We start from the raw sequence: 13,733 nt of genomic DNA, 5'->3' as shown, positions 1-13,733 counted from the left end.
GATGGATGGATGGATGGATGGATGGATGGATGGATGGATGGATGGAAAGTTGAGTACATGGATGGATGGAAGGAAGGTGGATGAATGCTTACATAGATGGTAGGACTGAAGTCTTAGAGGAGGTGACCCCAATAGGAATTCCCACATAACAAACCCAAAGAGGATGATAAAATTGTAAGGAGTTAGAGCTTGTTCAAGTTTCCACCAAGATAAATCATATCATGGCAGAAAATGGATCCTGTCTCCCCACCAGGAAAAGAAAAGAAAAAACCTCAAATAGCAAGCATCTACAAAAGGAAGAAAAGCAGAAAGCATTTGTGCAGCTTTACATGTATTCTGCACTATGATGTGCCACACAGCAAGTGGTAGGAGTGGTTAGCATGAGCAGATGAGGAAACTGTTCTCCGTTCTCCGAGGCTGATTTCCACCTCCAATGCCCCTCCCCAGGGTGGGGGGGGCAGTCTTAATCCGTACATATAATTCAGCCCTTCATTATCCATTTTTCCTGGATTTATCTGACCTCCCCATGTCTACTGCAAATTTCTGGAATGCAGGGCCCAACAGTGCTCGCTGTATACCATAAAAGGTCCTCTCCAAACACTTAACCATGCGTGGTGGAAAAACAGCCATGTTTTTAATAATTGGTACTCCAGCTTGAGCCATTGAGGAGGTTGTGGTGGCCTTGCTGTGGTGTGATTCAAGTGTTTTACGGCTCCTTTCAAGTTTCCTATATTTTAGAAATTTCCTGTAATGAGTATGTATTGCTTTCATAATGAAAAACAAAATATTTGTGGATTTGGCTTCCTGGAATGAGCATCCAGGGCTGAGAGCCTATCTAGCATTGTGACTAATACTGCTCATGAGCTAAGCACACCTCCCCGTTCCCTTTCAGCTCCCAGCTCTTCCCAGAGAGAAACAAACTGGGCCATCAATCACATCAGGATGGAACTGGAACCCAGGGTCCCTGGGGAAGCTGGGCTGTCCCACCCCCCAGGTCTGGGTGAACCCATTTCCCCCTCACTGCCTCTGCCTTCCTTCGTTGGGTGCCGCGTCCCAGAGAATCCCAAGCTCCCCTGGTAAATGCCCACCCTGGGGGTAGCCAGGATGAGGGGAAGCAAGAGCAGAGCGAAAAGCCAATGCACTTTGCCTCTTCACCGCCTCCTGACTTCCATTTCTCTGAGTGTCCCTGACGTTTCTAGGGCACGAATCCCCTGGGGGCACCGAAGGAATGATGTCAACGTTGTACAAAAGCTGACAGACGCTCTGGACAGTCTTCTCACCTGACTCAGGCTGGGGACAGGAGTTGACAGAGATGTCACCGTGCAGCTGGAACCTATGAGATGTGGGTCTCCAGGCAACTGTGTGAGCCGGGCATCACCGGAAAGCCCCAGCTCTGTAGAGCGTACGTATCGCTGAGCGACTCAGGGGCCTCGCCTTCTCTCCAATAACTACTGAGTGCCGGACACCACTTTTAAATGGGGACGGTAGTAGTCTCTGCTCCAGAGTTTACGAACCCAAATAACGACCCCGCTATTACTACTAGTAGGAGTAACAGTAAGGTTGCCGTGAACATGGCTAAACACTTCCCATCAATCACCTCTGACAACATCCATTCCAAAGATGAGCAAACCGAGGCACACATTTCTTGGCCCAAAGCCACCCACCTGGTAAGAGACGGAGTCTAGATTCAAACCCAGCAATGCAATTTCATCGATTCTGCTTTTAAATAGTGAAATGCCTTGTTCAAAATTTATATGAAAAATATTCATATAATTATAAAGGTGCCTTGCCCCAGAGCGTTTTTTTTTTTTTTAATCATTCTTTGCATTCTTACTAAAGTGTACCTGTCATGTTGATAATTTGCTATTCGGACTACTGTTGGGTTCTCTGCTCCATGTCTGCACTAGATCGGAAGCTCTGGGAGGGCAGGGCTGTGCCCGTGTGCTCTGCCGAAGTGTCAGCCGTTAAAGCAGTGTCTAGAGCATAGTAAGGACTCAGTGTGTATGAATGAATGAATGAATGAATAGAACAAAAAGGATTTTCCACCCACGTCTAACCGCAAGAGTCCCAGTCTGCTCACCTCCTCCAGTGTGGCTCCTTTCCAAGTCACTCAACTGAATTTTCTGCTGGGCTTCTTCCAACTGCTTCTGCACTTCTCCCAAATTCTTCTGGACTTGCTCATACTTGCTCTGGAAGAAAGGCCTTGACGTGTCAAGCTGGAGCTTGATAGAGCCTGGGCCTCGCCGTCCACCACCCCCCAGCCCCGTGGTGCCTCCAGAGCCAGGGACTGTCTAGCCCTTGCATAGTGCTCATTCAGGGCACCTCCAAGGCCAAGCCTTAGGAAGACCCAAATGTCCTCCAGGACCTTGAACATGGGAGTCTGTAAACCAGCGCATCTTGCTTAGGCTTACTGCTCCCACATGCGAGCAGATGGGGAGGGGGGCAGGCCCAACCACTCCCAGCCACCCTGCTCAGCCAAAGCCACACACCCCCGCCACCCCCTGGGGACCACTCACCTTCAGCTCCTGGACCTCCCGGAAGGCGCGTAGCCGCTCTGCCCGCTCACTCTCCAGCACCTGGCAGGCCACATCCCCTTTGAAGTGCTCATCGGCGAGCTCTGTGGTCAACTCAGCAATCTGGAATTACAATCTGGAGTTACAACAGGGTCACTCGTGGGGGGCCGCCACCGCTTCTCCCCCCAGGCCCCCTCCACAGGACCACCCGTGGACAAATCATCAGCTCTCGGGGTGATGAGGTGGTTAAGAGTGTGGATGTCAGGTTTTTACTGGTCTTGATGTGCTAGAATTCTTGGCCCATCACTCACCAGCTGTGTGACTGTGAACCCGGCAGGATGCCCACCTGATCCTTAGTTTTCTCAACTTTAGAGGGTAGGGGATAAGTTAATAGAATTGTTCTGAGAATTAAAGGAGATCATCCACATAAAGCTTAGCACAGGGCTGGCACATAGTAAGTACTCAATTTAGTAAGTTGTTCTAGCAGAAACTCTCCTTACCTAAGCGAGCCATTTTGCTCCCAGCAGGCTCCCCTCAGTAAGACACACAGGTGCCCACCACATAGGAATGCCCTCAGCTAGAAAACCTCTCTGTGGGGGTGCCTGCGTGGCTCAGTTGGTTGAGCATCTGCCTTTAGCTCAGGTCATGATCCTGGAGTTCCAGGATCGAGCCCTGCATCGGGCTCCCTGCTCGGCAGGGAGTCTGCTTCTCCCTCTCCCCCTCCCCCTGCTTGTGTTCCCTCTCTCGCTGTCTCTCTCTCTGTCAAATAAATAAAATCTTTAAAAAAAAACTCTTAAAATTCTAATTCAAATACATTTATTTTTCAAATAGTTGCAGGTGCAAAAACTATGGGAAAAAAACAATAAAAAATTAGGCTTCTGTAATCAAACTCTCATTAAAGCAGAACCATTTGTTCTGCTTTAATGAGATCAAAAGTGGAAATCACGTAGTCATGCTTTAGGGGCATGGTTTAAGAAAGGAAGAAGTGGGTCTGGAGTCAGGTGCTCACACTCTACCTCAGAAATACAGTGAGTTAAGGCAGTCCTGTTTCGAGGCAAAAAATAAAAACACCTCTCTTTTAATGAATTCCCACTTGCACTGACTTTTTTTTTCCCATCAACGACCAACTACAGATACCAGATGGGTCAAGGCTTCTGGGCTATAATTTTTCCAAAGTGCAGCCTTCCAGGTTCAAGGATATGCCAAAGCAAGTGAGGAGAGAAACAGATATGCGTGGACTGTTTATGACTAAGAGGCTCAGAAATGACCTGACACAGAAGGGTCGTTCGGGAAACGGAGCCTCCCTCCATGGAGGGCAGTGGTTAAGATACAAGGAAGGAAAAGAAAAATAAAAAAAATAGAAGGTACAGAGTTCAAGTCCAAACACAACCACTAACATATTCTGTGACCTTGGACAAATCTCTTCCTTTCTGGGGCTGTGGTCGCCTGAGCTGTAAAATGTACTGCATCGGGGAAGGTCTATTGTCCTTCTGGCATTCCCATCTCATGCCATAAATGTTGTGCATGAAGATGCCTAAACACTTCCTTTCCCATCAGACCCAGTGCATGGCACTGAGAAGCGACTGGGGGGTGTTGTCACAGATGCTAAGTGGTCCTTCCAGCATGGAATCCAGCTGTCCTCCCGAGCTGGTCACAGGCGGTCTCAAAAATCATTCCTCTGCCCCATGAAGAAGGAGGATGAAGATCTATACATTTTGATGTGAAAAAAAAAAAAAAAGTCCCCAAGATATATTGCCAACAGGGCGGGGGGAAAAAAGCAAAGTTGCAGAATAGAATGTCTGGCATGTTCCCATTTTTGTTTTGTTTGTACTTGCACAGAAAAAGGCACTCCCAGACTGTTAATAGGGATTTTTTTTTTCCTAGAAGGGTGGGTTCACAGGGGACTCCAATTTCCTTGTGATGCATTTCTGTACTGTTGATTTTTTAACCACTTTCGTCATCGGCAAAACACAAAACCAAATAAATATCTTTTAAAAAATAGACCCCCAAAATTGAGCTACAAAAACAAGGGTTGTTGCTCTAGAACATTCTATGCCCCCCACATTTTTTTTGCCCCTCCTCCAGCCCATTGGCTACCCATCTTGGTGACCACACCAGTGAGGACTCAGACTGAAATGCGCATTTCAGTTGAAACAGGGAAAAACAGGAGGCTTAGGCGGAGAGCATTCCAAAGTCACATAGCAAGTGAGTGACAGAACTGGGACTTGAACCCAGATGCCTCCTGTCCAGATAACGGTCGCCACTTCACAAACCAGGGGCTCTCTCTCCCAGGGCGGTCCTGGCGGTCTCTGGGGTAGGGCTCCCTGTTGCTGTTCCTTATGCTGGTACCTTTAATGTGCTCTGGGGAAACACTTTTGCAGTCCCCTGGGATGGTCGTTAAAATGTGGAGCCCAGGATTCCCAGAATGCCCACACCACCGTAATCTTCGGTGGGACCCAGGGATCTGAATTTCAACACACTCCACAGTTATTCTTAAGCACAACCAAGTTTAAGAATTACTGCCCTAGAAATTGCCAGAATCTCTTCCTAATCTTGGCTTCCCGCTTGGTTTGAGATGGGTTAGACTGGCTTACTTATAGGTGTACAGCAACATTGCCTCTGAGGGAATGATCATTTGCAGTGGGCATGAATACGGGCTGGAGCAATCCAGGGATGCCCCAGATCACGCCCCTCACCCCCCGCCTCCCCATCCCCAAGATCAGCAGGATTGCGTTCTCCCTGCCTTAGCCAATTAGTGTGAAATTTAATCTGTGCTAATCAGCCTGAGCAAAGGGAGCACAAAATTAATTTAATGCATTAATTTTGAGTTCTACACAACCCAAGTCTAGAGCTCAAAGGATAATTAATGCTTTCAAATTAGGGACATGACAGATGCTTTTCACAGAGACAAGTAGCCCCCGATCTGTCCCCGTCCCCACCAACCCCTCTCGCTTCCTACATTTCGGGGCCCACGGGCTTTATCCATAGAGGTGAGGGGTGGGCACCATGCCCAGAGCTATTTAGGTGAATATAAAATGAAAACCAATTTAATGAGAGGAGAACCTGGTTGGCAAACCGAGAAGAATCCTTGCAGATTACTCAAGGATCAATTAACTAGAAATTATTCCGAAAACCTCCCTAGATCCACCACTTAAGCCAAATCATCAGAAATTCTCTTTCTCCTTAGGGACAATGACTCCAAAGATCTGTCAAAGAGAAGGGGATAGAAATGAATGAATCTGCGGTACATTTTGCATGGAGTCAAATAGAAATATCTATCCTGCTCACTGGCATCATTTGCAGTTTGAGAGAAACAATGGGTAACAAGTAATGTTGATGGACATTAAATGCTGAGCACAGATGGGACCCTCTGGGCTGTCACTGTCACTTGTCATTCATTACGTGAGCACCAACTGTGTGTGAGGCCCTGCCTTCAAGGATCCCCCCGCTGAGCTGGGGAGATAAAACCACATGTAGAGCACCCATGTGTCTTAGCTCAACCTTGTCCTTGGCTCTTATATTCAAGAGCTCTCAAAACTCCCCAAATGATCTTATCTACAGAGAGCAAGCAGTGGCCTTTCATGGTCTTCCCAGTACGTTTCAATCTGACGAAAAGAATTGGTTCATTATAAGCCCTTGCAGAAGAAAAAGCTCACTGAATGCTGGGGAGAGACATTTTTGTCATTCCCTGTTCACAGAACAGAAAACTGAGGCATTGAGTCGTGAAGTGATTTTGTTCAAGGTCATGGTGGATAGGTCCCATGGGGAGTCCAGCGCCACTCCCTAACCTCCCCGTGCACATGAGACCCTCCAACCACCAGGACTGCAGGGGCTGGCCCAGGTCCCCGCCCTCTGTCCCTGTTCTTGCTGTGCCCTCCACCTGGAATGTCTCCTTAAGTCACCTGGCCGGCTCCAGCTCAGCTTGAAGGATGAGCCACTCCCTGACCTGATTCCGAGTCCGAGGAACTGTTGCTCATCTCTCACTGCCTGTTTGGAGTCAGCCCGGACCCAGGTCAAAGCCTAGCGCTGCTACTCACCAGCTGTGTGATACTGAACAAATCACTTCCCCTCTCTGGGTCCTCACTGTCCCCCTCTAGAGCACAGGGGTACTAATCATACCTTCCTGGCAGTTTGATGGGAAGGTAAAATGAGACAAAGCAGGTAAAGGGGATGCGTCGCGACACCCGGCACAAACACGTTGCTCATTAAATAGTACTTTAATTACTCAATCCAACGTGATTTCATTCCTTCCTTTCGTTGGCATTGAGTGCTTTGAGGGGTACAGAAAGAGCTAAGATGCAATCACATATATGTTAGTGGTGGTGGTGATGTGTGAAGACGTGCTGTGTATGAGACTTTATACGCAGCCTTCATACCACCCTGTGGAGAAGAGTATGGAGGGCGCCTGGGTGGCTCAGTCGTTAAGCATCTGCCTTCGGCTCAGGTCATGGTCCCAGGGTCCTGGGATCGAGTCCCACATCGGGCTCCCTGCTCGGCGGGAAGCCTGCTTCTCCCTCTCCCACTCCCCTGCTTGTGTCCCTGCTCTCTCTGTCAAATAAATAAATAAAATCTTTAAAAAAAAAAAAAAGAGTATGGAACCATCACGGTCACCATGTCCCTGCTAATGACACGGAAGCTCAGACACTGGAAGAACTGGCCCACCGTCCCATGGCAGTGAGGGCCCAAGCCAGCCGCCCTGATCCACCCTCTGCTCCCGCACCAGACACACCAGGTCAGGTCAACATATCCATCCCTTAACTCGTCCAGTTCCACTAGCTTTTTCATCTGCGTTACAAAATAGGCAGAGAAGACATGATGGCCCCATTTTTATATGGAGAAACTGAGGCATGCAGAACATTCCAGCTGTGCACTCCTTTGTGGGGTCTTAGCTAAGCCCACGGTGGTCATCTGTGACTATGCCCACACTTTGGCCAGAGAACCTCGGCAGCTAGCTTTCTGCTGGAAGGACACTCTCCCCAGCATGTCCCAGCAGCTAAGGCTCAAGAGACCCTAATATCCCGAGGCACCCAGGCTGTCCTACTCTCCTGGGGATGACAGAGCCGCCACATCCAGTCCCCAGAGGCACAGTGCTGTGCAGGGCACTAAGAGTCAGAAGACTGAGTCTAGTATATGATCTAGACTCAGTCACCACTTGACCACATCACCCCTGGCAAGTCACTTCCCTTCCCTCCTAGAGATAAGCTCCTGCTGGCCACGCTCGTGACTAGTCAGGGCCAAACTCCCCAGCTCTTTGCAAATACACTTTCCAACCTAAACTGTGTCCTGCTGGATCCCAGTGGATTCTCTCTCAGCCATTCCTTAACAAAAAATGAAACTTTTCAAGCTAATGAGACCAGACATCCAGAGTGCACGGGACTGTCTTTTGCTATAAATAAAGTCTTCGGGAAAACCCAGAAGATATTCCAGAGAGGGAAGAAAACACCCCGTTCTCATTTTTCTCCATGTGCTCCCACAGCCTTATAGGAAATCCCTATAAGAAGAGAGACCTGCTTTCCGGTGAAAATAAAAAACCCCACTTTGCATCCAGGCAGATTTTGCACGCTTGAAGAATATTTATAGCCAGCTTCCCGGAGGCGTCTCATCTCTTCTGCTCCTTCACAAATGAAGCACTTAAATCATTTTGCAATAATGTTGTCTTTTTAATAAGCCTAGTCAAATGGAGTTTCCACTGATGAGGCACAACATGTTTTAGCAACATTTCTATCAACTGTTTCCCCCCTCCTACAGAGACAAGTGGGTGGGGTGCAGAGGCTGTGAAAGGGGCCAGGGGTGTCTTCATGATACATGGCCCGAAGGACTGTCTGCCTCCCAGCTGTCAACAGAAACTCTTCTTCTAACAAAGTAGAACCGCAAGAAAGGAGAAACCGCATACCTTCTACCTGTTCCTTAACGTGTGGTTCCCAGACCAGCAGGTTCCATATCACCTGACAGCTCAGGAGAAATTCCGAACCTCCAGGGCCTCCCACACCTACTGACTCAGAATCTCTAGGGCTGGGGAGCAACACAGTCTATTCTAACACATCCTCCAGGGGATTGCGACACACTTTCGAGTATGAGAACCACTGCTCTTACGTGGTATTACTCTGCATCGGGTTCACCTCCGGGCTCGTTAAAAAGAAGCAGTGAAGGTTGCCCCTCCCCCAAGATTCCCTCCTGGGTCAAATCCTCAGGAGATGGGATGGGGAAGCTACATGGTGTATGGCTCCCTCCAGGTGATTCGGATGCTCTATAACGTATAAAAGCAACTGGTAAAAAGAAAAAAAAAAAAATCAAAGTAGCTGTTTTGGTGGAGGGGAAAGAATTAAAGACCTTTCTTCAAATAAAATCTTACTTGGGCCCCAGGTTGCTACATTTCACCAAATCTCAGCAGCCTCTGATGATAAGATGATCCATTATGGAACATAAGAAAAGAAAGTGCTACTAATTTTTAGTGGAAGATGCCAGTGATTGTCAAGATGCATGACAATTATAGAGATGCAGACAGGTGGGAAATAGTGTGCATCTGGGAATCGGTAAAATACAGAATGAAACCAAAGAAGTCTATCTATTGCCATTGATATAGGTTTGGGAATTCTGGAGTCCTTTGACCTCTTCTTAGTGCTCTGGCAGGTCTGAAGAGACTCAGGACTTCAAAAAATAAATCTTCCAATTACTGCATCCAAAAGGGCAAGCCACAGGGGAGAGGAAGAGATCTGTGGCACATATACCCAACAACTGAACTTATATCCACAGTATATAAAGAGTTGTTACAGATCAATAAGAAAAGCAGTAGAAAATGGCCAAAAGGCTTGAAAGACCTCTTTGACCAAAGAGGGTAACAAATAGCCAAACACATGTGAAAAGGCACAAATTAAAATCACCATGTGGGATTACTGCACGCCCAACAAAATCGTTAAATGGAAAGGACAATACCACGTGCTGGTAAGGGTGTGGAGCAACTGGAATGCTCACCCACTGCTGTGGGAGGGTCAATGGATACATAAAGTTGAGTGAAGTGTTTGTGTCAATTAAAACCCAATATAGAAAAACTTAAAACCTAGCAATTCCATTCTGAGTGCATTCCTTTTTTTTTTAGTTAACATATATTATTTGTTTCAGGGGTACAGGTCTGTGATTCATCAGTCTTATACAATTCTCAGCGCTCACCATAGCACATACCCTCCCCAGTGTCCATCACCCAGCCACCTCGAGTGCATTCCTAATAGAAAGTGTATGGTATGTGCACCAAAACACATGTGGAAGGATGTTCACAGCAGGCTTATTCATGACAGTTTAAAGCCAGAAACAACCAAATGCTCATTTAGAGTAGAATGGATCAATAGTGCTCCATATACATGATGGCATACTATACAGCAGTTGACAATGAACAAGCCACAACCACCCACATCATGGATGATTGTCACAAACAATGTCACATGAAAGAAACCACACAAATAGATACACACATTTGACTGCATCTAGGAAAAGTTCAAAAATAGGAAAAAAAAAATACCTAATCTATATTGCTAGAAGTCTGTTTTGTGGTTATCCTTGGAGGGTAGTGACTGAAAGGGCCATGAGGGGGGCTTTGGAAGGAGCTGGGAATGTTCTGTGTCTCCATATGGGTGTTGATTGCTTTGGTGTGTTCAATTTGTGAAAATTCATTGAGCTGTATACTTACGAGGTATGCACTTTTTTGTATGTTGGACCTTAATATAAAGTTTAAAAAGAAGGAAGAAGAAGGGGTGGAGAGAGAACCCGGGTAGAAGGAAGAAGAAACCCTAACACTCAGTCCACCTAAATGTGATTCCTGAATAAAGCTCTGCTTTGACTACTAGTTGAATTTTTTAGGGAATTGGTATCATGCCCTTGCCTTGCAGTTCAAGACAATGTCTGCAAAAGCATTCCTATAGATCCCCTCTTCTATTTACTATACACACATTACTGAGGTTGTACTTTGCCAGGTTACTTAGTGCCCCTTTTCATGTGGACTCCTAGAAGAAACTTCTCTAATATCTCAATACCAGGGAAAATTAGTATTATCTCAAGCAACAGGTGTGTGTGTGTGTGTGTGCGTGCATGTGCATGCGTGAGTGTGTTTAACCTGGGGACATGTCTTTGGAATATCTTGCTTCCCTCTTTGCTTTGGTTGCTAGGAAGCTCAGTGTCAACATTTCAGTTTACCTCTCATGGCTCCATTCACCCATCTGGTGCCTTTTCTGTGCCAGGGGCTGGGCCACTGTGATGAGCAAAGACACACCCCTGCCCTTAGGGCCTCGCCCTCTAGCTGGGACACAGGCACACCAGGGCGGGGTTAGGACACACCAATCAGTGCAGTGACAGGAAGCACAAGGAAGCACAAGGCCCAGTGACAGGAAGCACAAGGATGGGCCCGGCCCATCCTTAACAAAGCTAAGGGTTACAAACTGTTAACAGAGGCTTCTTGGAAGAAGTACCACCTAAACTGGGTGAAAAGGGATGACCAGGCATTAACCAGGTGAGAACGGTGGCAGGCACAGCCCATGCAAAGTCTGTGAAGTGAGAGTGAATCTAAGGCTCGTGGTAAATTTCTATTTCCTAAGTCTTCCTCTGGTCTGATATGCTTTTCAACTCTTATTTTCCATTGCTCTGACTTTCTTAGCTTTTTAAATTTTATCTTATTTTTACCAGGCCCCGTACGTCTTTTCATAACCATGTACAATACAGAGACACAAAGAACCTGAGTAGAATATTCTGTGGGTTGCTGACACTTTGAATGCTTGGTTCAGGTCTCAGAAGCCCGGCCCCCTCCCTTCCTTCTCCCACTGCGGTGTAAGCTGTAGCGTTAGATGCTAATGATGTTCACCTCATTACTCTCTCCAGTCTCCCCTGGCAGCTGAGGCACCCCAAGTCCCCAAGTCTGACTTGACAGTTGGTGATGAATTACTGTATCAAATGTCAGCTCAGTGGGAAGGAGTTTCTACAGGGAAGTCACCGATATTCCCAACCCACGCACAGCTCTCTGATTTCTCGCTTCTATTGCTCTACCATTGCTATGTCCTGCAAGACAGGTCAGGCTGCATGTTCTCTAGAGACTTGAATGAGACTGGGGGATGGGGGGGGCGGTACTTGAGTGTTATTTCCTCTCCTCTTTACAGTATTTTCCCCAAGAGGGCATAGACCCATGGTGAAGCCTTTCCGCCCAGCCTCACCTAACTCTATGTGCTGTGACTGTCCCTTCCAGGAGTCACTGCCTCTTCCTTGTCCATGGGAGTTGGACAGAAAACCTCTGGTGGGGAGAGTGGACACAACTATAAGGGGAATAAGAAGGGCTGGAAAAGAGATAGCCCCCATCCCAAACTTCATTCCATGTCCCCACATGAGCCAACCAGGCTCAGCTTGGGTTGTCAACAAAGGAAGGAGAATTTGTTCTGTTGGCTTGATCATGAACTCAATTATAGCCACCACTATCCTCATATGAAACCAAGCAATATTACTGGTAATAACAGCACCATGGGCTCACAGGTATGGAAAGCTCCAGGTTTGCTCTAAACTGACAAATATTATCCCATGTTGCCTCAGGACCTTTGCACTTGCCACTTCTACTCTTTTTCCCCAGATCGGCACATAGATGGCGACGCCAAATGATTCATGGAAGCCTTCCTGGACCATTTAGGCAAAAAATGGCCCCCCGCCCCCGACTGTCACCTCCCTCTGCTTAATATCTATAGCACTTGACCATCTAAAAGTAGTTTGCTTGTTTATTTACTTGTGGTCTGTCTCCCTTGATTGGCCTGGGGACCTTGTGAGGACAGGGATTTTGCCTTCTCCCTAGCTGGATTTGAGGTGGCCAGCTGAATGCCTGGTACATGGGAGGTGCTCATCTGTATTTATTGACTGGGTGAATAACTGGGCTTCCTTTGAGCTTCAGCAGGACCCTGTGAGCTACCCAGGGTTCTGAATGACAGCTGGGACTAAGGATGAGATGGGCACAGCACTCACCCTGGGTGCAAAATTTCAGGGAGTGCCAAGAAACTCAGAAACCAAGATAAATCACATTCTAATGAAATATTTAAGAAAGTCAAAATTAATGCCAAAAATCCACGATGAATAAAACATCAAAAATTTAAATAAAGACAGGATCCCACTGTGCCAATTGCCTTACTTGCCTCACCTTAATCCTGGCCCACCAGTCCTGCGTTTATTTGAAATTTTGATATTTGGCTCATCATGGATTTTTTTTTTTTTTTGCATCGATTTACATTTTAAAAGATCCTGCATTGAAATATGATTTATCTTGCTGAGTTTTTGGCACCCCTTTAAATTTTATGCCCTACACAAGTGACTTACTAGAGTCCCAGCCCTGAAAAACTAGGGGGAACAGCAAGTTTCTGTGAACAGCTCTTCCTTGGTCTACCCACAGTTCCCTGACCATGTTATACTCTATGAATTTGTTTAGGAATCTGGAATTTGCAGTAGTTCCCTTGGGGGCAGGGACCGTCTGGCTTCCGTCCTCATCCCCAGCTTGTGAACTCAATACCCAACTAAGGACAGAAGATATTAGCAAAGTGGTCATACTCTCGCCCCCCGATATAATCTCCAATCACGTGTCCTTTCCACCCCCCAGAGGGGACCACCACCCCGAATTTGGTGTTACGATTCCCATGAAATATCTTCACACCATAACCACACAGCAGATGCCTCACTCCATAGACAGTACTGTCCTGCATACTTAAAAGGTAATATATCCAATATCACATTGTAAGGATTCTTTCGTAACTTAAATCATTTTTCTTCAGTGTTACATTTTCGAGGGCAATCCATGTAGATTCATGTATCTCTAGTTAAAGAGCCAGGACATGTTTTCTATAAAGAGCGAGACAGTAAATATTTTTAGTCTTTGTAGATCATAGAGTCTCTGTGACAACTACTCAGCTCTGCCAGGGTAGCATGAAAACTACCAGGGACTACATATATGAATAAACAGGCATGGCTGTGGGCCAATAAAACTTTATTTACAAAAAACAAAACAGATGGTCAATGGGGTTCGGCCTGTGGGCCATAGTTTTCCTGCCTCTGTATTCATTTTTACTTTTGGCAACTCAATTTTTAATCTAACAAAATGTGTTCATCCATTCTCTTATCGATAGACTCTGATGTGAGTATTTACATTTTTTTCAACATGACAAGGCCACTCCTCTATACTTCTTCTCACCTTTTCTTATGTAAGTGAGACAGATT

At 46.6% G+C, this 13,733-nt stretch overlaps 1 protein-coding gene across 2 annotated transcripts in view; it reads right to left on the bottom strand.

The window, feature by feature from the left end:
* MYO18B (myosin XVIIIB) overlaps positions 1 to 13,733 on the bottom strand; it is a 246,725-nt gene that overhangs the window by 118,321 nt on the left and 114,671 nt on the right. For both annotated transcript variants that reach the window (XM_035017247.1, XM_035017246.1), the window contains exons 26-27: positions 2,517 to 2,636; positions 2,081 to 2,189 (exon numbers count right to left, since the gene is read on the bottom strand). In XM_035017247.1, coding sequence (XP_034873138.1) covers positions 2,081 to 2,189; positions 2,517 to 2,636 — 229 coding nt within the window. The remainder of the gene's footprint in view (positions 1 to 2,080; positions 2,190 to 2,516; positions 2,637 to 13,733) is intronic.

The sequence above is a fragment of the Mirounga leonina genome, unplaced genomic scaffold (genome assembly GCF_011800145.1).
Source record: "Mirounga leonina isolate KUSES-001 unplaced genomic scaffold, KU_Mleo_1.0 Mir_171, whole genome shotgun sequence".
Lineage (NCBI taxonomy): Eukaryota > Metazoa > Chordata > Mammalia > Carnivora > Phocidae > Mirounga > Mirounga leonina.
Note: the sequence above shows the minus strand (reverse complement) of the source record. Positions and strands in the feature narration are given on the sequence as shown.